The sequence below is a fragment of the Bos grunniens genome, chromosome 11, assembly GCF_055505025.1.
Source record: "Bos grunniens cultivar Pamir isolate PY7600 chromosome 11, Bosgru_T2T1.0, whole genome shotgun sequence".
NCBI classification, from domain to species: domain Eukaryota; kingdom Metazoa; phylum Chordata; class Mammalia; order Artiodactyla; family Bovidae; genus Bos; species Bos grunniens.
This window is the reverse complement of record NC_141175.1, coordinates 47,843,044-47,856,569: the sequence shown is the minus strand read 5'-3', so window position 1 is coordinate 47,856,569 and position 13,526 is coordinate 47,843,044. Positions and strand designations below refer to the sequence as shown.

The following is a 13,526-nucleotide window of genomic DNA, read 5'->3' as shown; positions in this document are numbered from 1 at the left end:
GTCCACAATTTAATTTTTCCTTCTTATTCTGTTTTTGGCATGTGGACAGCAGTACAAAGAACAGTTATTTTGAATAATGTTTTTATGAACATCCTTGAATATGTCTTTTGGTGACCATCTGGATGTATTATTGTAAGCCACATACTTTGCAGTGGAACTGCTGGGCCATACAATATGCAGATGCACATATGGGGAATAAAAATTGATACAACTTAAAAAAATGTTCAGTAGCTTCAGGAAGACTATTAAAAGACAATTAACATTTTAAAATTAACTTCTGTAATACGTATATAAATTATGAAATATCATCCAGCCATTAAAAGCGTTCCTTTTAAATACATGTTGAATGAGGCAACTGATCCACTGCTGCTGCTGCTGCTGCTAAGCCGTTTCAGTCGTGTCCGACTCTGTGCGACCCCGTGGACTGCAGCCTACCAGGCTTCTCCGTCCATGGGATTCTCCAGGCAACAGTACTGGAGTGGGGTGCCATTTCCTTCTCCAATGCATGAAAGTGGAAAGTCAAAGTGAAGTCTCTCAGTCATCTCCGACTCTTCGCGACCCCATGGACTGCAGCCTACCAGGCTCCTCCATCCATGGGATTTTCCAGGCAACAGTACTGGAGTGGGATGCCATTGCCTTCTCCAACTGATCCACTAACAGGGACCTATTAGTAGTTTCTTACACCTGCATGAATAAGCAATTTTTCTACTGTGATTGTTCAAATTATAGACCTTTAAAGACCAAAAGTAGAAAATAAAATATTGAACATATTTTTTCTAATTCAATTAGGTCAAAAAATATTTTTTTACATAGTTAAATATTCAATAAAATTAGACATTTATATTGAGCCTGAGCGGAGGTAAAATGAAAATGTTAATATGTTCAATTAATAACTGAATTCACTATGAAAGAGAATGAAACAATATTACCAAAGCAGTATAAGACAAGGGAAACTGGAAACTGTATCAATAAGCAGAACTGAAAATCAAGAAATTTGTAATAATTTGAGCCCCAATAAAAAGTATACATATATACAGCAGAAGTCAAACCAGATAAAAAATACTAATCTAATTCTCTATGCACTACAGAAGTCAAAAAATCCACTCAGAAGGAAGAAAAATGCCATTATCAAAATGTATGTATTTCAGCTTAGTTGTTTACTTATCATATTTAGCTTCCTTTATATATAATAGCACAAGAATATTTAACTTCAATCTGAAAATAATCACCATCATTCCCAGAATCAAGGAGACAGTATTATTATTCCCTTATTTCTGTTAGAGGGGATCTAATCAAGAGTGCCAAAAAGTGTTGAAATAACCAAGACCAAGTGATAACATATGAACACTGTGGGGGGAAAGAGTTTAATACAAAAACCACGATTACTTAAAAAAAAATTTTTAAGGCTAATAATGGTATATTAATTATGAATATGATTACCATGTAAAAAACTGTCAATTCCTATTTACCTGTTGTTTCCTAAATTTTCGAGGCAACCTTCGATGAATCTCATTCGAATCTGTCTATCTGTAAACCAACATACTAAGGAACAGAGAAGTTTCTCTGCTTCATTTATTAATCCTTCAGAAAGATTAACCTACAAAAAGAATGTACATACATTAAGTTACTAACACTGATTGCATTCTGCTGTAATTTTGTAGTCTTTTGGCTTTATTAAATAACTTACTGCATCATCATCCTGGACTATATCCCACAACAAAGTGTTTCCTTTCTTGCAAACGTTATCCAAATTAATGTCTGTCACAGCATTACTGCTGAATTGATGTTTATGAACTGCAGGTCCTGAGGGGCAAAACATACCACACTATAGAGGAATGCAGCTGACTGAAATTGTAAAGTGAATTACAGCATTCATAAAAATAACAAATTCAAAGTGAAGTATAATGATAAATCTTTTATTACATCACAAGACAAAAACAAGATTATTACAATAGTTGCTTTATAAGTGAGAGAATAGTATTGTTTAGTTTGATACTACTAAAGTGAAGAGTTTTCATAATCTCTTCACTATTTCATAGCCTCTGCTCTATTAAGTATTATTATTTAATGTTTTCCTCATGTCAAAAGAACTGTATACAAATACCTGAAACCCAAATTAAACATAAAAATTACTGTTGATGGCTCAGATGGTAAAGAGTCTGCCTGCAATACAGGAGAGGGTTTGATCCCTAGGTCAGAAAGATCCCCTGGAGAAGGGTATGGCTACCCATACCATACCATAGGCTGACTGGCTATAGTCCACAGGTTGCAGAGTTAGACACGACTAAGCAACTAACACTAACTGAATTAACTATATAGCCATGGGACATAACTCTGTTAAGTGTCTTATATCTAAACACTGTTTTGAATTGAGAAAGTGAAAGTGAAAGTGAAGTCGCACAGTCATGTCCAACTCTTTGCGACCCCATGGACTGCAGCATACCCGGTTCCTCCGTCCATGGGATTTTCCAGGAAGAATACTGAGGTGGGCTGCCATTTCTTTCTCCAATAGATCTTCCAACCCAGGTATTGAACCTGGCTCTTCCGCATTGTAGGCAGACAATTTATTCAAAACATTCAATTAAATTCAAAAATTCTAGTAAATAATTCTCCCTAGCTCTGTTATATTAAGCAGAATTGCTTCTTTTTTAGCAGCTTTACATGAAATTTTCCTCTTAAACTGTACACGTACATTGATTTCATAAAATGAGAATTATGCAACCACCACTAGAATAGGGTTTTAGAACACTTTTACCACCTTAAAACATTCCCTCATACCTAATTAATTATATTTAATCCCTGAGCCCATTCCCAAGCCCTAGTCTATTTTTCTACTCCCACAAATTAGCATTTTCTAGAAATTTCATATAAGTGAAATTATACAATATGCATGTACAGTCTTATGTCTGACTTTGCTCACTTAGCAGAATGTTTTTAGAGGTTTGTCCACGTTGAAGTACCTATCAGTAGTGTGGTCTTTTTAATTACAGAACAATAGTCCATCATATGAAAATATTATTTTGTTTATATATCTACCAATTAATGAAAATTTGAAGTTTCCAATTTTTGTCTAATATGAACAGTGCTACCATAACACTGATGCAACCGGTCTTTGTACAGACGAAGCCCCAGTACTTTGGCCACCTCATGCGAAGAGTTGACTCATTGGAAAAGACTCTGATGCTGGGAGGGATTGGGGGGCAGGAGGAGAAGGGGACGACAGAGGATGAGATGGCTGGATGGCATCACTGACTCGATGGACGTGAGTCTGGGTGAACTCCGGGAGTTGGTGATGGACAGGGAGGCCTGGCGTGCTGCGATTCATGGGGTCACAAAGAGTTGGACACGACTGAGCGACTGAACTGAACTGATGCTTTTTTTCTTTTGGGTAAATATTTAGAATTGTGGGATCATAAGGTAAACACACAAATACGTGAACGTTCAAAATTTGAAGAAACTGTCAAATTGTTTTCCAAAGCAGTTGTAGCACCAGTTACTGTTCCTCCAAATTCTCCCCAATACATAGCTATGGTCCTTCTTTTTAATTTTAGCCATTCTCATAGGTATGCAGTAGGATCTGTTTTTTATTTGAATTTCTCTAATGACTAATGATGCTAAGCATCTTTTCATGTGCTTATTAAGCTATTTGTGTACCTACTATGGTGAAATAAATCAACTCCCAATTTTTAATTAGGTTGTCTTACTACTGAGTTGTAAGGTAAAAGTTCTTATATGGTCTGGATACAAGCCATAGATACATGATTTGCAAGTATTCTCCCAGTCTGCAGTTTGACTTTTTAAGTTTGGGTTGTTTTTTTTTTTGGTTTGTCTGTTCTGGTATCTGCTTTTTAAAATTAATTTTATTAAAATACAATGTAAATATAAAATCAGATACAGAACACTTCTATCTCCCCCAAAAGTTCTCTTCTGTCCCTTTACAATCAGTCCCCACCACCAACCACTGAGTAGACATCAACCACCGCAAATCACTTTAAGAAATTTTAGAAGTGCATATAAATAATATATAGTATGTACTCTTCTGTCTAGCTTTATTCACTTAGAATGTTTTTTACATTCATCTATGGTGTTGAATGTATCAGTAGCTGTTTCCTTTTTGTTCCACTGTGTGAATATACGACAATTTGTTTATCTACCAGTTAATTCCAGTTGAGGTTCATAAATGAACCAGTTAACATTCATGTACAACTCTTTTTGTGGACATGTTTTCATTTATCTTGGGTAAAATATGTAGAATAGGAATTCCAGCGTCACATGGTAAGTACAAATTTAGCTTTGTAAGAAACTGATAAAACAGTACTCTAAACTGGCTGTACTATTTTATGCTCCTTGACAGCATTGTATGAGACTGTAGTTGCTCTCCATCTTTAGCGTCATTTGATAGCATTAAGTCCTTAATTTTTTACCCATCCCAAGTGAATAGAAGTATCTCACTGTGGTTTTAATTTGCATTTCCCAGATGACTATCGATATTGAGTATCTTTTCATGTATTTACTGACCATTTCTATATCTTCATTTATGTATTAACAAAATTAACTACTCACATCTTTCACCCATTTTTAAATTGTTTGTCTTTCTGTGTTGGAATAATTCTTTATAATAGAAGAAGAATGGCAAAAAATTTAATAAATATGGTATCTAATTCAATTGAGCTCAATCTTAACCCATTCATTTCTCAACAACCACAATAACAAAACAACAAAAATGTCAGAACAGGGAATTCCCTAGCTGTCCAGTGGTTAGGACTCTGTACTCTCACTGCTGAGAGCCCAGGTTTGGTCCCTGGATGGGTAACGGAGATCCTGCAGGCTATGAGGCATGCCTCCACATCCCCTATCCTCCAAAATCCTGAAGTAACCTTATCTAGATCCTATGCTAGTAACATCTGAAATCAGAAGTTGTTTCCAAGATTCACAAATTGCATCTCTAAGTCTAATCACAGCAGTAACAGCATATACCTAATCTATCAGGTTGTACTTAATCATTTATTGGCATCCCAAAACCTATTTCCTAGGCTAGCAAATGGTGGTGGTGTGTAACCAAGCAAGAGGTTGAATACTGACCTTGACATTGCCAATTCTATAACTGTTTTCCCTCCTAACTTCTCCCTTTCTTCCTTCACTTTCTTCTATTCTTAAACATCCTCTAATCTCCATTCATTCAAGTTTGGTCGTGTCCTATCACTTTTTTTAAGATTAATTTTAAAGTGATTAGAACATCATTTTTTGAACATTTTTATCACCCCAGACGAAAGAAACACCTTACCCTTTATCAGTCACCCCTCCTCTTGTTTCCCCCAATTACCCCTAGCCACAGGGAACCACTATCCATATATCTTAGTTATTTGATATAAATGGAACCATACAATATGAAATTCTGTGTAATCACCTACTTTTAAGTCTTAAGCTTCCAGAATATAAAATCTAATATAGCCATAGTGAAAGTGAAGTTGCTCAGTCATGTCCGACTCTTTGCGACCCCATGGACTGTATCCTACCAGGTTCCTCTATCCATGGGCTTTTCCAGGCAAGAATACTGGAGTGGATTGCTATTTCCTTCTCCAGGAGATATTCCCGACCCAGGGACTGAACCCGGGTCTCCTGCATTATAGGCACACAGTTTTACCATCTGAGCCACCAGGGAAGCTCAATATAGCCATACATTTTCTCAAATACAAAGCTATAATTTTGCATATTATTTTTTAATTTCCTTTCCTTATTAAATATCTCTTGGTGGAACTCTAGCCTTCATATTCATGATGGACCATTCATAATAATTTCATTTCTTTGTTAAAAAAAACTGTAATATGAAAGTTATTTGGTAAAAACAATGAAGTATAAAAACATTAACTGTTGATCTCTTTTAACAATATGTTACATTCATTTTAAATAAAGGAATACATTTTACTTAATACAGAACCTTACCTTGACTAAGATGTTCATGGTAAATAGATGCTAAATTGGGAAGATGTTGTTGGAGATGAGATGTTAGCTCTGCATGTGAATTAATCTGAACTAGCTCCTCTTCACACCCAGATTCTTCACCATCAAAATCAGCCATATTTTTTTCTGATTTTGCACTGACCTGGGAGCTACTACAACTGACATCATCTGCACTGAGCATATCATCAACCATATGACTGTAACACAGAGAAGAGCAGCACAAAGTTAGCAATTACAATTCAAACACACATTGTGATTCACAAAAAATCTCTCTCAAAACATCTGGCACAAGTTACAACATACTCAAGAATGAAGCTACATTTTGTTTGTTAACACTATGGGATACTGACAAGCCTTACAAAATATAAAAGCCCACAAGTCAGCACTATGTATTAACTTTACATTATATCCACATATATGGTCGATCAACACTTCACTAAAACAACTTCAAAGGGAATAATTTTAGAGAAAAATCAGTAAAACTTACTGTTAGAATTATTTTATAAACTCAGATCTTAAAGTGAAACCTCAAATTTTATTTTGTTCAGCCACTGCAGAATCAAATGACTACCAGGAAAAAAAAATTTCAATTTAAAGATGCAATCCAGATTTGGTTGGTATTAACTGGGGGACTTTCACAAGTGGTTACCATACACAGAGAATATGGAAATGAGTAACATAAAAAATTAAATCATTAGGTCTTTTCAGGTGAGGGTTGGTGTGAACACTAAAAGAAATTTATAAAGTGCCAAACTGAATATGCTGCTACCCACATTGGTTTTATGAACTAACTGCTTTGTCTTCAGTATGTCCTGGGAAGAATTATGAACGTGCATTTCTGTAATGTCAGACCATAACCAGTGGTTTTCAATCAGAAGGCCAAGGGGGCATCCAGGAAATGTCTAGAAACAATTTCTGGTAATTACAATATAGGAGATACCTCTAGTATACAGGGACACAGGCTAAGGATGCTGCTAAACATCCATGCTACAATGCACAGGACAGCATTCACACTGCCGTAAATCCAAAACACAGAACTACGTGGCCCAAACCATCAACCCTGTCAAGACTAAGAAACGTTATCAGGGCTCCCCTGGTGGCTAAGTGGTAAGGATCTACCTACCCATGCAGGGGACATGGGTTCAATCTCTGCTTCAGGAAGATCCCACATTCCATGGAGCAACTAAACCCATGTACCACAACAATTGAGCCTGTGCTCCAGGCCAGGAGCTGCAACTCCTGAGCCCACATGCCACAACTACTGAAGCCAGCAGGCCCTAGAGCCTGTCCTCCACAATACAGAGAAACCACTGCAATGAGAAGCCTGCACACCACAACTAAGCCTCACTTCTCCCCATTAGGGTTAGGGAGAAAGTCTGCATAAATATATAAATAAAATAAAAAACAAACATTACCATATACTCATATGGAATAAAGATAAGAACCAAAAAGCAAAGGAAATAAAGTAGGAACATGTATGGATATGTAATTCTCCCAAACAACCATCTTAAATTCTGAAAGGCCTGGCAAACAGTCAGGTCTAAGAAAAAGTCTGATCAAGCACTCATCCCTATTTCATCATTAACTCAAATATTACTACTTATAATGACAATAATAACAAATAGTAGCTAATATTTATTAAGCTCTGATTATGTGCCAATCATATCAGCCCATGAAATGCTCACAATAAAGCCCAAGAGATAGGTATTATTGTTTCTATTGTATACACAAGAAAATGATGTTGAAAGAACAATTGAGTACTCTGCCTAATACTGTAACACTACTGACAGAATCACTATTAAACACAATGGGTGTATTTCACAGATGATCAAAAAGCTTTATGCTGAGGCTTTAACTTTACTGATATCCTAAAAATGGAATGTGCATAAAATTCCCCTTTCCATGATCAATTTTAATGGAAGTATCCCACAAGCAATTTTCTATCTACTTTTAGGCAAGTTTAACAAGGAGTTGAAGATCTAAATCTGTACTTCCTATACAACAGTCACTAGCCATCTGTGGCCCTTGCACATGGAAAAAGTGGCTGGTCTCAACAGAATATGTGAGCAGTAGTAAATATGCACAGATTATTGAAAATTTAGCATTACAAAAAAAGAATGTTAATAATTTTACACTGATGACGTGGATATTACTGCTTTAAATAAAATTTATAATTAAAAATCAATCTTCTCTGTTTTATCTTGCTTTTTTATATGTGCCCATTAGAAAGTTAAAAATTGGGACTTTCCTGGCAGTCCAGTGGTTAAGACTCCATGCTTCCACCACAGGGGATCGCAGGTCCGATCCCTGATTGGGAAACTAAGATCCCTCAAGCTGCACAATGCAGCCATAAATCAATAAGGAAAGAAAATTAAAAATTACATATCTGAAACATGCATTTGTAGCTTACATTATATTCCTATTGGACAACACGGATCTAGAATTTATCACAACTGAATAAATGGAGGCTACAATTAACTCCCTGAAGAAAACGTAAGCTGTTTTATTTTTAGGTAGACTTACCCATCATGGTGGTGGTGGTGGTGGTGGTGGTGGTGGTGGTGATGCTGTGGACCTATAAACTGCCGACAATTAAATAATTCATTCCCAATAGCCTCCCCAAGAAAGTCCCCAGTGCGTGTAATACAAGATTCCTGAGATGCTTGTGCTATATGAGCAGCATTCATTTCCCCCGAAATATCATGTTCTGGGTCTTCAGAGTGTGAACAGGCATCTAGCATTCGTATTCTATTATCTACCGATGGCATTGACTCAGTATTAAAAACCAGGTCCTTTCCTGTTCCATTGTTTGTCCCACTTCTTTCTGATGGGCCTTGGGAATCCCCTAAGCAAATGCCTGCTTGACTTTCTAACTTCCTGTTCCGAAGATCCGTACCACAACTGCTTTTAGGAGGATTATGACCATGATCATCATCTTCATCTTCTTCTTTCAGGGCTTCAATATCTGCAATGTCTTCTGACTGTAACTCACTGCCAGGGCTCCCTGCTGACTGGCTTGCATGGCTAGAATTCACCTCATTGCTAGATCCATCACTATGTCCACTGCTGCTACCAGGACCACTACTTCCATCTTCACCACTGTTGGCAGTTTCATCAGAACTTCCCTGCATGGATTCCTACATTTAGAAATGAAGACTTAAATAAATATTTAACCCAGTAAGAAATGACATTAACACACTATACTTTCTAAAAAGACTGCCACATATTTCCTTGAACAATATAAAATGGAATTAAAAACTCAAAGAGAAGTAAAGAATTTAAATGATACTAACAAGATAGGAGAGGTCTTAACAGGGCTCAAGTTTATATTCCCAGTTCAAAGGATAAACATGGCACAAACCCAAATAACTCTTTAAAGGGGGAGGAAAAAAGGGTTTTCATACCTCTGTATCTGAAAGTCGCTGTTGCACATGTTTGGTTCTATTAATAAGTTGCTCATCCATTTCAATGTCACTGCCTCCACTTTGATGGGTATCACTGTTATCACTGCTTTGAGGACTGGCTGCAGGTGACCCTATATTAAAATGATGGGGTTTTTTTTTTTACTCTTACTTGTATTAATATGGATCTATCAGAATGTCATAATCCTTTGATTCTCTGACATACCAAAGCTTCATGCCAAGTAGCCAAAAATATAATCTGGAAATATGTTAACACTTGCCAATTACTTCTAAAGAGAATATACATGATTTCAATTAGAAGTCAAGACACTAATGATTTAAACAAAAAGGGTAAGACTGATAACTAGTAAGGATTTACATCTCCTGCACAAAATGAACTGATACACACATATAAAATCAATTAACTCTAGATGATCATCAAAATAAAACTATAAGTCATCTTGCCATACATTTCTAAGACTCAACTTACAAGGTGATGGTGCAGCTCTTCTGAGCTCTTCTTCCTCTGAAGGAAAAGGAAAAACAGGACGGAGATACTCTAAGTGACTGAATTTCTTTGGGACATGTATCAGTTGTTCTTATTACATAAACAACAAGATATAGGTAGGGAAACCTGTAATAATGTAAGACCCCACCACTTGCCACAGTAGCTGTGGGAGCCTGCATAGAAAAGCCTAAGGAAAGAGTAGTATATGATGTCAGGAGACCAAAAAGAGGGGTAATGTTGGTAAAGTTTTAGAAAACCCTAGAAAGCTATACGTGTAAAAGCACACACAAAACACCTAAAATGACAGAAAAGTGTGAAGTAGAAAACATGAAAAGATAAATGTATCATTATGTTCTATTCTCAAAACTATATCTAAAACAAAACATGTTGACTGTTTTCTAACTTAAATTTCTAGAGATTTTATGAAACTTTTTTTTTTAAGGGAAAAATATCAATGAAACAAGATCCAATAACTACTTAAACTTCATTGCCATTACTTGAACAGTATACCAAAAGCATGAGCTCACTCCAATTTATTAACCTTTTCACAACACCAACAGCTCTCATTTCAAAATTGAGATTAAACTTAAACTAATTTGCAGAAACTACTTCACATCTGAGTTAAAAACTAGGGACAACTCACTTCAAATTACATAATACTTTACGAACCTTTCTTATTTCCAATGGGAAGATTAGTGTTTAATAAAGATGCAAAAGAACTCTGTTTAGATAGCTGGGCCTTAGCTGCTAGCGCATTATTCCATAGTGCTTTGATTAACATCGATGCCAAGTACAATGTCTAAAAAAAAAAAAAAGGAGAAGTTGAAATTAGAGGTTTTAGGAAATATTGTAACAAATTTAATACGCTTTTGCTTAAATGAAATACCAACAGTAATAAACTACAAGTTAAATCATGTGAATAACAAATAAATTTTCACTTAAAAAACTTAACAAAAAAAAAATTTCATTATGTTTTGAATCAATTACCTGTTCAGTATGAACACTTGGCTCAAGAGCCGAAACCAGATTAAGAAGATGTCTAAGTGGTACTGGATCCAAATTCTTGATGAGTGAAGGAAATAAGTCATGTATGTATCGACTACAGTGTTTCAACTAGAAAATAAAAGTAGTGACAATAGTCAAATATAATTATACTGCATAAATAAATAAGCTGATAGCAAAAAAGTTATGTAAGTTTAAAAGTGAAGAAAGTGGCTGGTATGCTAATATGTTCAATACTAGCAAAGTATTAATTAACAAATTAACAAATATAAGTTACAGTACATAAAACTGTGAAAATAAAATTACACTTTACCACAACTTCACCTTATCCAAGAAATCACAAGCACAACTTTTTAACCTCAAGAGGGAAGCCCACAATAAGTGATTTGTAAGTTCCAAGTATAAAAAGAATTCCAATTTAGGAATGTATCACTAATATACAAACAAACAGCAAATTAAAATGCAGGAAATAAAAAACAAAATAAATTACAATTAGGAGAGAAAACCAAATAAATATTATTTTTTAAGTGTACAGTGGGCCCTTGAACAACACAGGTTTGAACTGTGTGGTTATACAAGGTTGGTTTGTTCCCCACTAATAATGATATGTTCCACAGATACAGAACTGTGGATACTGTGGAAGGTTGACTGTAAAATTATACATGGACTTTTGACTGTGCAGAGGGCTGACACCTCTAATCCCCATGATGATCAAAGATCAACTGGATTATATTTCTTATATTAAGTGGTTATAAAGTATTTATATAACATGTTCATTTTTAAAACAGAGTCAAAACAGAAGCCCCTTTACAATCAAAGACTACATAATATAAACTAGGAAAGTCTACTTTGTTACACTAAACAGAATTAGGTAAATATGAGGGAAAATATAATTTTCAAAAAGATATGACTACTAAATATTACAATGTCAGTAAAACAAGCATGTTTTATAGCTACAAGGCTGTTAACTGCTAAATCAAGATATGCAACAAATATGACTAGGCCAGAAATACTCAATTTCAGGACTCCAAAAGTAAAACATATTCTATTATCTTCAATACATTAAAAATTTATTAGAAAATATAGATCCTTCTATTCTAAACACTGACTTTCATATTTTTTCAGGTGTAAATCATGTACCTTTTCTATACTGCATCATCTTATCAGGGTAAATATACACAACCTAATGTTTGAAACAGAGGTAAAATAAAATAACACTGGAAAAATTCCTCTATGGTGAGGTAACTTTTAATAAACTACTCTATTTACTTCAATCTACTATTTGATTCAACAGTGTTTACTTACACAATTGCTATACTTTAAGACCAAAACATCATTAGATTTTGAGAAGTGAATCATCAGTTATAAGTCTGCCCATTTTACAGATTTTACCTAAGAATATTAGTTTTAATATATTAACATTCTAATTAAGACTGTACTAACAGTTTATACTTGCTTTATGTCAACAAGTAGCTGTTAGATTTATACCATTCCTAATTAAAATGTGATTTAAAACATTCTATGCAATAAACATGATTTGTGACAACTTAAATGATTAATAAAATGGGATTTTCATAATAAATATAATTTTGATTATTTTTAAATAATAAAGACCCTTAAAAGATAATTACATAATCCTGTAGCGGAGGCAAAAGACACATAAGGCTCTTTACAAGATACACATTATGAAAACACATCCAAAAAGTGAGGAGAAAATTTTAAGATTGACAGCTTTAGTTACTGGTAAAAACAGCAGTGTGGAGTTGGTTCACAGACTCTTCACTAGTTATTGAAAAGAAAAGAGAGGAAAAGATGTCAGGGAAGATGGTAGGGCAGAAAGTGCCAGGAATCCATCTCCGTACCTAAAAAGCAACCGTACTACAGAAACTGTATGAGGTAACAATTCCGAAACTCTAGAGTTGCCAATCTGAACTCTTACGTTCCCAAAGGAAAACTTGGCTGGTAAACTGTTATTAATGCTGGCCATTTTCAGCCTTCAGAGTGATAGAAGCTACCCATTTCCCAGTCCTTGACGCTACGCCAAGAAGCTGTGGGGACAGCAATGTGACGCTGGTACAGTTTGTTGGAGCCATGGGTGGGCAATAATGATCTTGTGCTCCAAATAATAAACTTCTGTGTTCTGAACTTGGATCACTACATCGGATGGCTTGAGGTGTAGGCAGGCAGGTTAACTGCCACTGTTTCAACCCAAATAAGGTGAAGTGTCTACTGGAAGAATTAAAGAAGTCACACCAGGATGTTTTTTTTTTTCTTTTTGATGCTCAACAAAGAATGAATGTATAGAAAAATTTAGAAAGATACTACACATTGTAAGGGAAAGACACAGGCTCAGGAAAAAACATGAAAAGTCCATAAAGTTTCACATTAGATTGATCTTTAGCCCAAAAACAATCAGAAAAGAACAAACTCTGAAAAAGGAAGAGAATCTTTTTTCCAATTTACCATATTGTAGACTTCACACTGTTTACAACCAAAAAAAAAAAGAAAACCAACACAAAATATAAAAAGAAACAGGAAAAGATGGCACATTCAAATAAATAAATCAACACAAAAGTACCATCATTCATAGAATGCAAACCCAAAGAAATTACTAGACAAAAGATCTTGAAACATCTTAATGTTAAAAGAGTTAA

The 13,526-nt window shown here is 35.1% G+C and overlaps 1 protein-coding gene across 20 annotated transcripts in view; it reads right to left on the bottom strand.

Moving 5' to 3' along the window:
* USP34 (ubiquitin specific peptidase 34) overlaps positions 1–13,526 on the bottom strand; it is a 242,438-nt gene that overhangs the window by 126,737 nt on the left and 102,175 nt on the right. For 15 of the 20 annotated variants that reach the window (XR_015136757.1, XR_015136758.1, XM_086326450.1 and 12 more), the window contains 8 exons: positions 10,858–10,983; positions 10,540–10,669; positions 9,853–9,888; positions 9,366–9,496; positions 8,485–9,098; positions 5,944–6,158; positions 1,688–1,803; positions 1,470–1,597 (listed from right to left, as the gene is read on the bottom strand). Coding sequence is in view for 18 of the 20 variants with exons in the window: in XM_086326450.1 (XP_086182576.1) it covers positions 1,470–1,597; positions 1,688–1,803; positions 5,944–6,158; positions 8,485–9,098; positions 9,366–9,496; positions 9,853–9,888; positions 10,540–10,669; positions 10,858–10,983 (1,496 nt within the window). In the remaining 2 variants the exon portion in view is untranslated. The remainder of the gene's footprint in view (positions 1–1,469; positions 1,598–1,687; positions 1,804–5,943; positions 6,159–8,484; positions 9,099–9,365; positions 9,497–9,852; positions 9,889–10,539; positions 10,670–10,857; positions 10,984–13,526) is intronic. The other 5 variants (XM_086326463.1, XM_086326465.1, XM_086326454.1 and 2 more) reach the window with 1 other exon arrangement.